Source organism: Alosa sapidissima, chromosome 12, assembly GCF_018492685.1.
Source record: "Alosa sapidissima isolate fAloSap1 chromosome 12, fAloSap1.pri, whole genome shotgun sequence".
NCBI lineage: Eukaryota > Metazoa > Chordata > Actinopteri > Clupeiformes > Clupeidae > Alosa > Alosa sapidissima.
Genome location: NC_055968.1, coordinates 38,104,999 through 38,119,096, shown reverse-complemented (window position 1 = coordinate 38,119,096; position 14,098 = coordinate 38,104,999). Strand labels below are relative to the sequence as shown.

Here is a 14,098-nt window from a genome sequence, read left to right as displayed (position 1 = left end):
AGTCACTGGTTGCTAAGCCACGATTGGCCTGTGGCGGTTTTCGGGTGTGGCTTAGCGAAGGGTGAATTATGGCTCGGTGATGAATCGATTTTATCAATTAATTCAAATTTGATGATCAGGGCCCGTATTCAAGAATTTTAAGGCTAAAAGTAGCTCCTAACTGGCGAATTTAGGAGAAAAATAATGGCCGTGTCACTCATAACTTTAAGACTCCTGATTTTTTGTCTAAGAGTAATTCACAAAGCATTTTAGCCCTAAAAGTAGCACCTAAGTCTGCAACAGGCTACAGCGCCCGTACCATGTATGGGTTCAAGTTCCCACGGGGTCCCAGGTTCGAATCCGACCTGCGGTCATGTCCCGATCCCACCCCATCTCTCTCTCTCTCCCACTCATTTCCTGTCTATCTTCACTGTCCTGTCAGAATAAAGGCAAAAAAAGCCCCAAAAATATATAACAAAAAAAAAAAAAAAAAAAAAGAAGTCGACGAGAGGACTCCTAACTCACAAAGACCTATTCACAAACCTCTTTTTGTGGCATTTCACGTTGCGATGTTTTGAAATGCATATGCGGCTACAGGAACTTCCAATCCCGAGGGAACAATTTTGCATTGTAGGCATAAAAGGGATGCAATAACGCCACCAACAACAACCAAAACTACTCCTTGTCAACATGTAAATTAAATGTAACATTTCATTGTGAATCAAATTAAAATGTTCTCCTCTTTGCAAACGTAGACACAGCCTAGATATGGTGACAGATTAATTTAATAATGTTGCAAAGATACTGCATCAATGATTTATTAGGCTACTAGGCTATTTGTTTTGCCTTACTCTTTATTCATTTAGGCCAGGGGTGTCCAAACTTTTTGACTCCAGGGCCACATCGGGTTTTATAATTGGCCGGCGGGCCGCACAACACCAACCCCCCCCCCCCCCCCCCCACACACACACACACACACACGCATACACATACACGACACACCCATCATTTAGTATCAAAAGTATTTGTATTAAAAATATTAATTGCTTAAAAATTACTGCTAATTTGATGCTGTTTAACAAATGTATAAATTGTGCACTGTCGCTTTAAGAACAATTCACTTTTATTTCTCAATGATCTTCTGCCCGCTCCGCTATGGCTAGTGCTGTACTCCATCACAGTTTTTAAATGGTCAGTAGTGGGAACTACTGTTGCCTTCATGATTTCCGTTTAAAAGTTTCTTATAAGAAGGAGATGGGCAGCCGTGGCCTACTGGTTAGCGCTTCGGACTTGTAATCGGAGGCTTGCCGGTTCGAGCCCCGACCAGTAGGAACAGCTGAAGTGCCCTTGAGCAAAGCACCTAACCCCTCACTGCTCCCCGAGCGTCGCTGTTGTAGCAGGAATCGAACCCCGGTCTCCTGCGTCATAGAGTGACCTGTTACTGACTGTGCTACATTCCTATCTATGTTTTTGAAGAAAATGTTCAAATTGATTCTATATTCCGATAATGTTCTATATCTTACCAGCTATGCTTTTTGCAAATATGTTTCTGATGGAAAAGTGGTGTTTAATTAATGCAGCAACAGACCACGAATGTTCGCCTCTGTTCAAGGCAAACTGCAACATGTTTCAAATCGATTGCGAACGTTCGCCTATGTTTGCGACTTTGAACGCACCCACTTGTCGTCTTTAAGCTTCGGTTGCTAGGTAACCGAACTATATACAAAGCTGGCATAATATCTTTAGACTGCTGACAAACTGACAAACTGTTTTATGCGTTCACTGAACAAAGATTATGGAAATTAAACACCACTTTTCCATCAGAGACAAATTTTGTAAAAAGCATAGCTGGTATGATATAGAACATTATCGGAATATAGAATCAATATGAACATTTTCAGAGTGAAAAGCAGTTTGCAGTAAAGCAAACTAACGTCTCTATCGCAGGAAAAAAATAGTGAGCAGCCTGATAACCAAATTAAATGCTCGGCGGGCCGGATGAAAGTGCTTGGTGGGCCGGATCCGGGCCACGGGCCGCAGTTTGCCCACCCCTGATCTAACCAGTTGTGCAAATGAGAAAGCTAACTGACATAAGTGCATCCATGACATGCATCACTAGACCGTTCCATACACATACTGTAGGTAGCTTATTGAAAATAGCTGCGTTCCATACACATACTGTAGGCAGCTTACTGAAGATAGCTGCGTTCCATACACATACTGTAGGTATCTTACTGAAGATAGCTGCGTCTGTGGCTAAAGCGGCACTAGTTAAAGTGTTTCGGAACTGATAATGTTCTTGTGAAGGCTAATTAAGACTAGTGTTATGTTGTGCATAAAGCATAAAGTGGGTTCAAATTTGACAGATCGAAATGAACAGTCCTGGTGGACATTTTTATTTTTTAAGTTTTAAATCTGAATGGTGTTGTGTGGATTCTAAGTTGTTTGTTTTAAACTGAACTAAAAATGCAAAGCAACAACGTGATTGCCACAAACTTCCACCTCTGCTTGTCTAATCTGAATACACCTTTGCTCGGTCGGAAGATACTTTCACTTTAGGCTAAACATTTATATATACACACACACACACACACACACACACACAGAGAGCTGGTTGACTGATTGGCGTGTGCTCCCGCAGCTCCTCCCCATTCCGGACTCTCTCCCCATCTCCCCTGACGACGGCGAGCACGCAGACATCTACAAGCTGCGGATACGAGTGAGAGGCAACCTGGAGTGGGCTCCCCCACGACCTCAGATCATTTTCAACATCCACCCCGCTCCAAAGTATGTTCAGCTATTATATATGTTAAGATATTTGGACCCAGAGTTATATGTGCCATCCATTCAAAACGTTTTCTAATGTTCGATGACTTGACCAAAGTGAGAACAATGTAGCACATTTGAGGGAAATCAGTTATTCTACTTTATTTGTGGGTGCTGATTCTGAATATTCTGTTTAACAACATATCACAGGCCTCAACATATTACTTAGGCCTCAGCATATATCACATACATATATGACATAGGCCTCAAGATATATCACATAGGCCTCAACATATTGCATAGGCCTCATTTTTTTTGTCAAATGTAAATCTGCGGAGGGAATGTTGGCTGTCTCCTCTTATTACTTTCCTCTGCCCATGGCTGCTCCTAGAACTGTATTTAGAACACAATTTAGAACAACCTCTTACATTCCACAAGAGCCACCTCTTGCACCATGGCAACAACCTATTGACTCTTTCAAGAGAGTTCCATTATCAGCATCATAGTTGGCCCCACAAGACTTCCTTTTTAACATTCCATATGCTATCTTAATGCAGAGGAAGTAGATTGGGAGCCAAATAGAATGTTCAAGCATTGTTTTTGTTTTTATTGTTGAAAGGGTCTATTGCACCAGCAGGGTGTGGAACCACAGTGACATTCTGTCTCGTATCACTTTCCTCTATTCATGGTTGTTCCTATAGGCCTATATGGTGGCAAGCCTGCTGTCTCCTCGTATCACTTTCCTCTGTCCATGGCTGCTCCTAGAGCTGTATGGTTAAGACAATAGGCAGTCGCGCTGCCTATAGGCCTATATGAAAACAATAGGCACACTTACTGGAGACAGTCGCACTGCCTATAGGCAGAGACTTTCTAATGAGGAGACACAGCTCTCTCAAAATCCTCAATAGAAATGCATGGGGATAGTTTGTAACGGCGTTGTCTACACATATCCCACCCCTTCCTCGGCAAAACGTCGACATGTGAATACATTGAGCCAATCATGTGGTGTGATGTGAATACATTGAGCCAATCGAAGACATCTTCCCAATCATGTGTTGTGAACTCGCTGCTGGAGCAAGATTGGTGTCGTGAAGCTTTGTGCACCCACATTTCTGCTGAATAGGATGCCCGATGAGTGGAGGGACTTGCCTAAAAGGACTTTGCTATAGGCCTATATGAAAACAATAGGCACAGCCGTGGCCTACTGGTTAGCGCTTCGGACTTGTAACCGGAGGGTTGCCGGTTCGAACCCCGACCAGTAGGCACGGCTGAAGTGCCCTTGAGCAAGGCACCTAACCTCTCACTGCTCCCCGAGCACCACTGTTGTAGCCGGCAGCTCACTGCGCCGGGATTAGTGTGTGCTTCACCTCACTGTCTGTTCACTGTGTGCTGAGTGTGTTTCACTAATTCACAGATTGGGATAATCCAAAAATAATTCAGTGGAAATGCATGGATTCCAGTTTCTTCCAGTAGCAGCAACTGGAATCCATGCATTTCCACTGAATTATTTTTGGAATCTGATCCCTTATCATAGCTGTTCATTCTTACTCGTTGCTCGACTTATCGTGACTAAATTCAAGATGGCTGCAAACGCTAAACTTTGTGAAGATACTGTCTGTATAAATCGTCTTGTAAGTAAACTACCAGTGCTTTTTCAAAGTTCTCAATGTCTCGTTTTAAATGTCAGGGCCCTCGGAAGTCTACCAATGAAGTGTGGAGATACATTGAGCCTCGTAAATGGGTGTAAAACAGTGATTTATTTGCATGGCTAGCCCGATGCCGAAGCACCACTATTGAAAAAGATGTTGGTAGCATCGGCTAACTAGCGCCAGATTTTGGAGTGCAGGGGACAAGCCGAGATGGGCTATGAGACATACGTTCACACTAGGTATCATGTTTCGATACACTTTAGGTCAATATCACACCGGAATTCTCCTTTAAGAGGGCCAAATGCCTAGAACGCCAGAGCTAGAGCAGCATTAAGAGGCCAAATGCCTAGAACACCAGAGCAGCATTAAGAGGCCAAATGCCTAGAACGCCAGAGCTAGAGCAGCATTAAGAGGCCAAATGCCTAGAACGCCAGAGCAGCATTAAGAGGGCCAAATGCCTAGAACGCCAGAGCAGCATTAATAGGCCAAATGCCTAGAACGCCAGAGCTAGAGCAGCATTAAGAGGGCCAAATGCCTAGAACGCCAGAGCTAGAACAGCATTAAGAGGGCCAAATGTCTAGAACGCCAGAGGGCCAAATGCCTAGAACGCCAGAGCTGGAGCAGCATTAAGAGGCCAAATGCCTAGAACACCAGAGCAGCATTAAGAGGGCCAAATGCCTAGAACACCAGAGCAGCATTAAGAGGCCAAATGCCTAGAACACCAGAGCAGCATTAAGAGGCCAAACGCCTAGAACGCCAGAGGGCCAAATGCCTAGAACACCAGAGCTGGAGCAGCATTAAGAGGCCAAATGCCTAGAACACCAGAGCCGGAGCAGCATTAAGAGGCCAAATGCCTAGAACACCAGAGCAGCATTAAGAGGCCAAATGCCTAGAACACCAGAGCAGCATTAAGAGGCCAAATGCCTAGAACACCAGAGCAGCATTAAGAGGCCAAATGCCTAGAACGCCAGAGCTAGAGCAGCATTAAGAGGCCAAATGCCTAGAACGCCAGAGCAGCATTAAGAGGCCAAATGCCTAGAACACCAGAGCAGCATTAAGAGGCCAAATGCCTAGAACGGCAGAGCTAGAGCAGCATTAAGAGGCCAAATGCCTAGAACGCCAGAGCAGCATTAAGAGGCCAAATGCCTAGAACGAACGCCAGAGCAGCATTAAGAGGCCAAATGCCTAGAACGCCAGAGCTGGCATTTGAATTGGATGTCCTCTGGCTGCATTTTCATGATCTAAAGTGCATGATCTAAAGTGCATGGTCTGAAGTGCATGGTCTGAAGTGCATGGTTTGAAGTGCATGTGCTGAAGTGCATGTGCAAGTTCATACAGGGCGTCTCCAAATCGACGTTTGCTCACGTAATAGATAATAGAATAGGTTATCTATTATGTAATAGATAATAGAATAGGTTTGGACACAAGGACCATGGTTCAAAGTTGTTGTACTTAAGATCTGTAATTAATCTTGTAACACACACCCAAAACACACCTTTGATTAATTACAACCCCCCCCCCCCCTTTTCTCTGTGTGTTCTGTGACCCTGCTGGCCATACTCATAATGCAGTGCAAGGGGTTATTATGGAGTATAAGGGGTTATTTTTAGCTGTAGGCTAGACATGGTATAACTAACTGGTATAACTCGTGTCCAGTGAATTATGCTAAACTAGGATACCAGTGTCAGACAGGGTTATTGCAGTGTTCTATCATAAGTGATCAAAGCCGTTGACTAAGCTGAATATAGACATAAACCTGGCTAGTAGAAATGAAGCCGACTGGTCTGTGTTCCCATTCTGCCCTATCAGGAGGAAGGTTGTGGTGGCCAAGCAAAACTACAGATGTGCTGGATGTGGAACGCGCATTGATCCAGGTACAAAAACATGCTAATGTGTTACTGTAAAAATGCCAAATGCCATGAACATATTGAACAAATAACATATTGAACACGTGAACATATTGAACAAATAACACATTCAACAAATCATTTTGTTGCAATGTTCACCCTTCAATCCTCTGGTTGCAGATTACATCAAAAGGTTGCGCTACTGTGAGTACCTGGGCCGTTACTTCTGCCAGTGTTGCCATGAGAACGCCCAGGCGGTGGTGCCAGGCCGCGTGCTGCGCAAGTGGGACTTCAGCAAATACTACGTCAGCAACTTCGCCCGTGACCTGCTCGGCAAGATCGCAGGGGACCCCCTCTTCAACCCCAATGACATCAACAGTGGCCTCTACAAGAAAGTCAAAGCACTGGAGACTGTCAGGGTAGGCACCGTCTGGTTTAACCTTACACGTGTCTGCAAACGGCAAGTGCTGGAGGTTATTTATGACCTGGATCTGTGAATTTCTTGAATTTATGTATTTGAATGTTCTAACAACAGTTAGAACTAATTTAAAGATTTTGACTTCGATATTATGTCTGCTTTTGCAATTGCCACCATTAATTACTTTCCCAAATGTAAATGTATATGTAGTGATCATGCAAACATGATGTTTAAGAATAGGCCAAGGCCATACTATGCCATACAAGGCCTTTTACTAGCATTTCCTCAGTTTTGCTTAGTTAAAAAAGAAAGAGACACAGATATGATAGCAGTTGATGAGTCTAAGGGTAGGTTATGTGCTAGTCTGATGCAATGGCCTGTGAGCATTCTGCTCAAAAAGCATTTTGCCTGAAATGGAGGAAATGACCAGCCCTCTGAAACACTCCAGGCAGTCTGTTTGAGGAAACACTGATTGTGCTTTTGAGTGTTAGAGGCTGGCAGATCAGCCCCAGATTATGTTGCACAGAAAATGCACATTCTTACATTCTAGTTCTAAATTCTAGCTCTTACATTCTAAATGCACATTCTTAGTCTTCTTTGATTTCCTTTCTTTACAGTGCATGAAAATGCACTTTTCTGTTATCCGAAGTCTTCTTCTTATTCTTCCCACCAAATTTCTGAGTCTAATTCAGCTTCAACCGTTTAACGTAGAAACTCCGTTCAAACTTTGTAAGGTAGGTCTTGAAAAGGACACTTGAGGAATGCATTTTTCGTTTTTGTAAATGTTTTGAGATATTAACATAAATCAAACTTATTTTTCCCCATAGACTTTGCATTGGCACTGTGACATCACAATGGGCTAATCAAACTGATTTGCACCTGTATTAACTGACAGCTGCTCAACTACGCCCCCTCACAGAGCCAATTAACGACTTAGAATGCAATCAACTGCACCTGTGCTCTCTCACTGACTGCAGCACCTTCAATGGCACCTCTTCTCTGTGTCTCTCTCCAGTGAACTGGATAGCTCTCTTACCCACTTTCTTTCACTTCTCTGTGTCTCTCTCCAGTGAACTGGATAGCTCACTTACCCACTTTCTTTCACTTCTGTGTCTCTCTCCAGTGAACTGGATAGCTCTCTTACCTTACCACTTACTTTCTTTCACTTCTTTTTCTTCTCTTCATCCATTAAACTATCTGTTTATCAACATCCATTAAACTATTTACCTATGCACATCTATCAATTCACTATTAAATAATTTAACAATTTAAACTATTCAACTATTTAACTGTTCAGCCATCACAACTGTTTCCAAATAAAAGTTTGTTTTGCATTTTTATGTTAATGTATGTGTGTGTGTGCGTCTGTTTGTGTGTGTGTGTGTGCTCTGAAATGTTCTCTTCAAATAAGTATTCAGTAATTAATATGAGGCATAATTTCATAGGTTTTAAGAGTTCAACTGTTCCACATGAAGAACCTCTTCAAGACATGTCGCTTGGCCAAAGAGTAAGAATAACTTTAATTGCATTACTGCATGCAGAAATATAAATGTTGAATTCCTCAATCAGTGACTCACTCTCTCTCCTCCCTCCCTCCATCATTCTCTCTCTCTCCCCCTGTAGTGTGTTAGATCAGTTTGACTCTGTCCCAGGCCATCTGACGGAGGACCTGCACCTGTTCTCGCTGAATGACCTAAGTGTGGTGCGCAGTGGAGATCTGGCCCCGAGGCTGCGTGAGCTGCTACGGCAAGGCTCCACCCACGTGGCCAGCTGTGTGGTGAGACAGCACCTCAATTAACACAGCAATTAACACAGCAATTAACACAGCAATTAGCACATCAATTAGTTCATCAATTAGCGGGTCAATTAGCACATCACTTAGCATCTCTCATCCACACAGGAGCTGTGTGGTGAGACAGCATATCAATATAGAATCCGTTAGCATCAACAGAAAGTAAATGCCCAGATAGTAGCCTAGATGCTACAGCACAGCAGGCCTGACTCTGTCCAGTTGTGACCCACCTGATGACCAGGGGCGTCCCCCAGGCTGAGATGCCTTTAGCGATCAGCTCACAGCATTTAAATTAATAGAGAGTGGTAGATTGATAGGTAGATAGATAGATAGGTAGATAGATAGATAGATAGATTGATTCCCAAGGGAATAGGTAGATAGATAGATTGATTGATTGATTGATTGATTGATTGATTGATTCCCAAGGGAATAGGTAGATTGGTTGATTGATTGATTGATTGATTGATTGATAGATAGATAGATAGATTGATTGATTCCCAGGGGAAATGTAGAAATTATTTTAAAAGTGTATTCTATTCAAACATCTCCAGACTCACCCTCTCATCTGTTTTTGTTTATCTTGTTTATTTTGTTTATCTTGTCTTTCTGCAGCTGTGCCAGGCTAAGGGCTTTGTCTGTGAGTTCTGTGGCAACGACAAAGACATCATCTTCCCCTTTGAACTCAACAAGTGCGAACGCTGCGAAGGTGAGCTCCCCCTGGTGGTGGGAGGACTGAGCGCCACACGCTCCTCTCAGACCCCCTCCTGGAAAGACTGGAGGTTTCCTGTCCCCCGCAGGCTGGCTAGACTTCTGTCCCAGGACAGGAGAGAGGGGGAGGGAGGGGAAGAGGAGGCAGAGAGAGTGAAGGCAAGGCAGGAGGAAGATAGCAGTGAGAGAGGAGACAGAGAATCAGGAAGCAGTTTATCCCTGGAGAAGAAGGGAGAGGAGGAGGAGGAGGAGGAGAAGAAGGGAGAGGAGGAGGAGAAGAAGGGAAAGGTTGAGGAGGAGAAGGAGGAGGGAGCTGGAGATGGAGCTCACACTGATGGGCCAAAAAAGGAGACCATAGTGACACTACTCAAATCCCACAAACCTGCCAAACTGATCCATGCTTTCTTCTCTGAGAAGAAAGATAGTGGAAAAGAGAGGGAGGGGGAGGGAGGAGTGGATAGGGAAATGGAGGATGGCAAGAGAGGAGATGGAAGGAAGAAAAAGGACAAAAGAAACTTGTTTAAAAAGCTCAAGTCTGGAGCATTTAGTCTGTCTTTCTCTGAGCAAAGGGAAGAGAAACTGTCAGACAAACAGTATGCGTCAACACCAGAAGAGACCACAGAGTGTGCAGGTGACCACATTGAAGTTCTTGGAGGACTTTCCGAGAAAATTAGCGATGCTAAAATAGATCCGTCACTAAAAGGGGAACTTGAAACTCCTGCAGGGAAAGACTCAGATGCTCTAGCCAAACTTGCACTGAAAGATGAAACCAAAAGTCACTCTGACAAGGTAATCAAGCCTGGTAAAGTGAGCATGAGCGGTGCTCACGAGAAGCTAGAGGATTCAGTCAAAAGCACTCCTGATGTCAGAGAGGAAGAGACAGGCCAGAGTGCAGGGGAGACCGCAGGGAGCTGGAGGTTGAGGAAAATGCGCAAGGCCAGGAGGCTGAGCCAGGGAAAGAGGCTGAAGGAGCGAGGCGAGGTTGAGAGAGGAGGAGGAGGCGAGGTAGAGGAGGGAGGTGGAGGAGGAACAGAAACTGGAGAATAGAGGAGAGCGGTCTGTGCCGGAACCAACAGTGTCCACTCAGAAACGGTTGACTGATTCTCTGTCTCCTCTCTCACTGCTATCTTCCTCCACTTGGAATGACCTGCTGCACAGCCTTCACAAGGCGTGTGTGTGTGTGAGTTTGTGTCATGAATGAAATATGTTCGTATGAAATAGATGTGACTAATAGATGTGGCTGTGTGGTTTTACGGTTCTTATTAAATATTTTTTTTTATTAATTATAGTTGTTGTGTGAACTTGTTTTGCCCATGCATATCTGGCTGCACTGAACTCCGTGGTATTGGGTGAAGGTGGTGGTGGTGGTATTGGGTGAAGGTGGTGGTGGTGGTATTGGGTGAAGGTGGTGGTGGTAGTGTTAGGTGAAGGTGGTGATGGTGGTTGAACGGTCATGTTCCTTTTGCACTTTCTGAGTTGGTGGTTTGACGGCTCTGCTTGAGTGTCAGTGCTGTCCAGTGTCGGTGGAAGGCCGGGGTGGTGGGCTGTGGGTTCTGTTGTCTTTTTCTCATGAAGTCTCTGGCCTCAGTAGAATGAATGTTATTATTTATGGGACGTAGTGCATAGTGCCTACTTGCTGCTAATGTGTTCTATGGTGGTGGTGGTCCTACCAGTTCATATTTTCATACTCTTGCTGTATTGACTAGCAGGGACTAGATTGTCATTGGCATTGATGCAATGCTTTTAGGTTCTTCATCTTGGCTGATTTTGGAAATCAACCGTTGAGCTTTGTAAAAGTGTTTTAAGTTTATTAGTTTTTAAAATGTTACATATTTTCATGAAGCTCTGAATGCTTATGTAGCATGAAAGCTGGAGAAAGTGTTGAAAGAGGCCTTCACAAGTGTAGACTCTCCAGAAGATTATATTTGAATGTATTTTCTAAGTAGCCTCCTGTTTTTATACTGAATTCCTGTCAACTACCACCAATATTGTTATTTCATTGTGTTGAATAAACGTTTTAATTATTTTATTCTGGTTTGTGATTTTAATGAATTCAGCATGATTTGAGGGCATTTGGGGCTATCTTTTATTCATTTCTGACATGAGTCGTTACGGAGTTCAGATGCTTCTGTTCCGATCCCCACAGTCCTCTCAGCTCATCTAGTAAACCCAATAGCAGAGTTCTGCGGCTATGTTCTCGTAGCAAAACAAAACCCTCCTTTGAGTCAACGTCCCTTAGAACAGACCATCGACTGTTAGGGTAGACTCTCTCCATCTTAAACTGCTTGGCTGTTAGGGTAGACTCTCTCCATCTTAAACTGCTTGGCTGTTAGGGTAGACTCTCCGTCTGAAACTGCTTGGCTGTCATGTTGAACTTTGTTTTTGTTCAGCTCCACCCTGTTAAAACCTGAAGTGGTGATTGGTTTGTTTTTGTTCAGCTCCACCCTGTTAAAACCTGAAGTGGTGATTGGTTCTCTGAAAGGCCTATCATAACACTTCCTCTTTTCATAACCTTGCTGGATGAACCAGTTTGTCCGGTTGAGTTGCTATTGGGGTAATGTGTGTCAGATGACACTGGAATCAGGGTTTGGATACTTGTGACTTGGCGCAACAGTGAAGCTATTTACTGTTGTTTTCACATATGGTCTGATTAGTTGATCACATTGCGTTAGTCAGAAATAAAGTGTCCTTGTTCTGGTTGCATAACTTTTTGACTGCTTCTCCAGTTGTTTGTAGAGTGAGTGAAACATTAACAAAAATAAACTCTCGTTTCCCTCTCAGACTGTAAGGCGTGCTACCACCGCATCTGCTTCAAGGGTGGCAAGGAGTGCCCACGGTGCCAACGCCTGGCGGCACGGAGGAGGAGCATGGCACAGAGGAACATGGAGGAGCAGGAGGACCTGGAGGAAGACCAGGGGGGAGGGGGGGGCTGAGCCGCCATGGAAACAGGTGAAGGAGGGAGTGCATGGACAGAGAAGAGTACTGACCCAGCCTTTCTCTCTCTCTCTCTCTCTCTCTCTCTCTCTCTCTCTCTGGTCTCTCTCTCTCTCTCTCTCTCTCTCTGAGTACAAACCCAGCCTTTCTCTCTCTATCTCTGAAACTGAAACAGAAACAGAGTACTATGTCCAACGAAGTGGCTTACTGGGCGATTATGCCAGAATCTGATGAATGTCAACCTTACTTCACAACCTTTTTTTGTTTTTTCATTTAATGTGTTTGAGATGTAATATAATAATCGTGTTTAAATATGTTTTTTATGGCTTGTAAATTCACGTATGAAAATGTTCTGCCTCATTAATTTAAGTTGATTTTCTTTTCTTTTTCTTTTTTTTTTAAATTTGGCGGTTTAAAAGCAAAAAATCTACTAAAAGCACTGAGAATCCTGTTATAATATTGTTATTGTCATAAAAACATCTTATGGGGTTATAGGAATATTAATCACAGAAATGTCTGTCTGCCTCAGTTCAGTGGTCCATTGTTTCTCAGCTGCTTGACGTTTTTGGAAGGACTCATGTTTGCTTATATTCCTAGCTATTCTTGAGCAATATCAAGATATTGGTCTGATCGTTCTTGTTGCAGGCTTTTTTTGCCTGTGTGTGTGTGCGCGCGCATGCGAAATGTAAATGCTTGAAATATGTGTGCACCAGTTGAAGTGGCCCCCACGCCAGCCTTGTGTGCTAAAGCAATGCCGCTGTCATTGGGGTCCTGCTGTGTTTTATTGCACTGGTATTTTGATAAGAGTGCTGGCTTCTATTTCATAGCTATGGTATGTTTCTGACCTCCTGGACCAGTTCAACCAGTTCACCAGCTGTTATGGTCATGGGTATCTCTGAAACTGATACCTTTCATTTGTCTATTATGGTCATGGGTATCTCTGAAACTGATATTCATTTGTCTTGCTTTTAAGGCCAGAGTCTGTGAATATACTTAAAGGCATCTATCTTGGAGCAAAACAGTCTGACAAACATTTTTGCTTTTTCCTGATGTGATCCTGCGATTTAAAACTTCCAAACTGCATGTTGTGCTGTTTGATCCTTCACCAGCCTTAAGCCAACTACCTGGAAACTGGTTTTAAATGGTCACTTGGTAAGCCAACTACCTGGAAACTGGCTTTAAAGGGTCACTTGGTAGTGCGGTGCTCAAGCATTTTCTTGCAGACAGTATCTCACTCTGGTAGTGGGTCAGATAGGATCTGCTCCAGAATCCACTGCTGTACTTGAGAGAACCATCTCCCATGCTGTGGTGTCACAGCACCCCCCTACGGGTGGAGACCAGCAATAACAACATACTTCCCCCCCCCCATTGCCAACGGTTGAAAGCCCTTATTTGCACTGACACAGGGTGATGTGACATGGGGTAAGAATGAGCACGTGTGTGTATGTGTGTGAGTGAGAGAGACACACACAGGGTGATGTGACATGGGGTAAGAGTGAGCAGGTGTGTGTATGTGTGTGAGTGAGAGAGACACACACAGGGTGATGTGACATGGGGTAAGAGTGAGCACGTGTGTGTATGTGTGTGAGTGAGAGAGACACACACAGGGTGATGTGACATGGGGTAAGAGTGAGCAGGTGTGTGTGTGAGAAGGTGAAGAGGCTGCTTATGAATTGTGTTCATATTTTATTGTGGCTGTTGTCCATTTTAAAGCCTGCTGACCGCCGCCCCAGTGTGTGTGTGTGTGTGTGTGTGTGTGTGTGAGACACACACTGGGTGATGGCTGTTGTCCATTTTAAAGCCTGCTGACGGCCGCCCCAATTGCGCCCCCTGCTGACGGCCGCCCCAGTTGCGTGGGGTTCTTTTTGTTGACGGCCTTTTTTATGTAGAGGCCTATTGTAAGATTAAGTGCACTACTGATAAAAATGTGTTTTAATATAAATATTATTAAATACTATTGTTGGACAATAAAATACTAATTTGACTGTTCTTCAGCACTGATGTT

General features: G+C 43.9%; 1 protein-coding gene across 6 annotated transcripts in view; it reads left to right on the top strand.

The window, feature by feature from the left end:
* rubcn (rubicon autophagy regulator) overlaps nt 1-14,082 on the top strand; it is a 63,223-nt gene extending 49,141 nt beyond the window's left edge. For 5 of the 6 annotated variants that reach the window (XM_042111752.1, XM_042111750.1, XM_042111751.1 and 2 more), the window contains 7 exons: nt 2,621-2,766; nt 6,204-6,268; nt 6,422-6,660; nt 8,105-8,166; nt 8,283-8,436; nt 9,064-9,157; nt 11,941-14,082. In XM_042111752.1, the coding sequence (XP_041967686.1) occupies nt 2,621-2,766; nt 6,204-6,268; nt 6,422-6,660; nt 8,105-8,166; nt 8,283-8,436; nt 9,064-9,157; nt 11,941-12,092 (912 nt within the window). In that variant the 3' untranslated portion in view covers nt 12,093-14,082. The remainder of the gene's footprint in view (nt 1-2,620; nt 2,767-6,203; nt 6,269-6,421; nt 6,661-8,104; nt 8,167-8,282; nt 8,437-9,063; nt 9,158-11,940) is intronic. The other variant, XR_006035316.1, reaches the window with a different exon arrangement.
* Nucleotides 14,083-14,098: the final 16 nt, after the last annotated feature.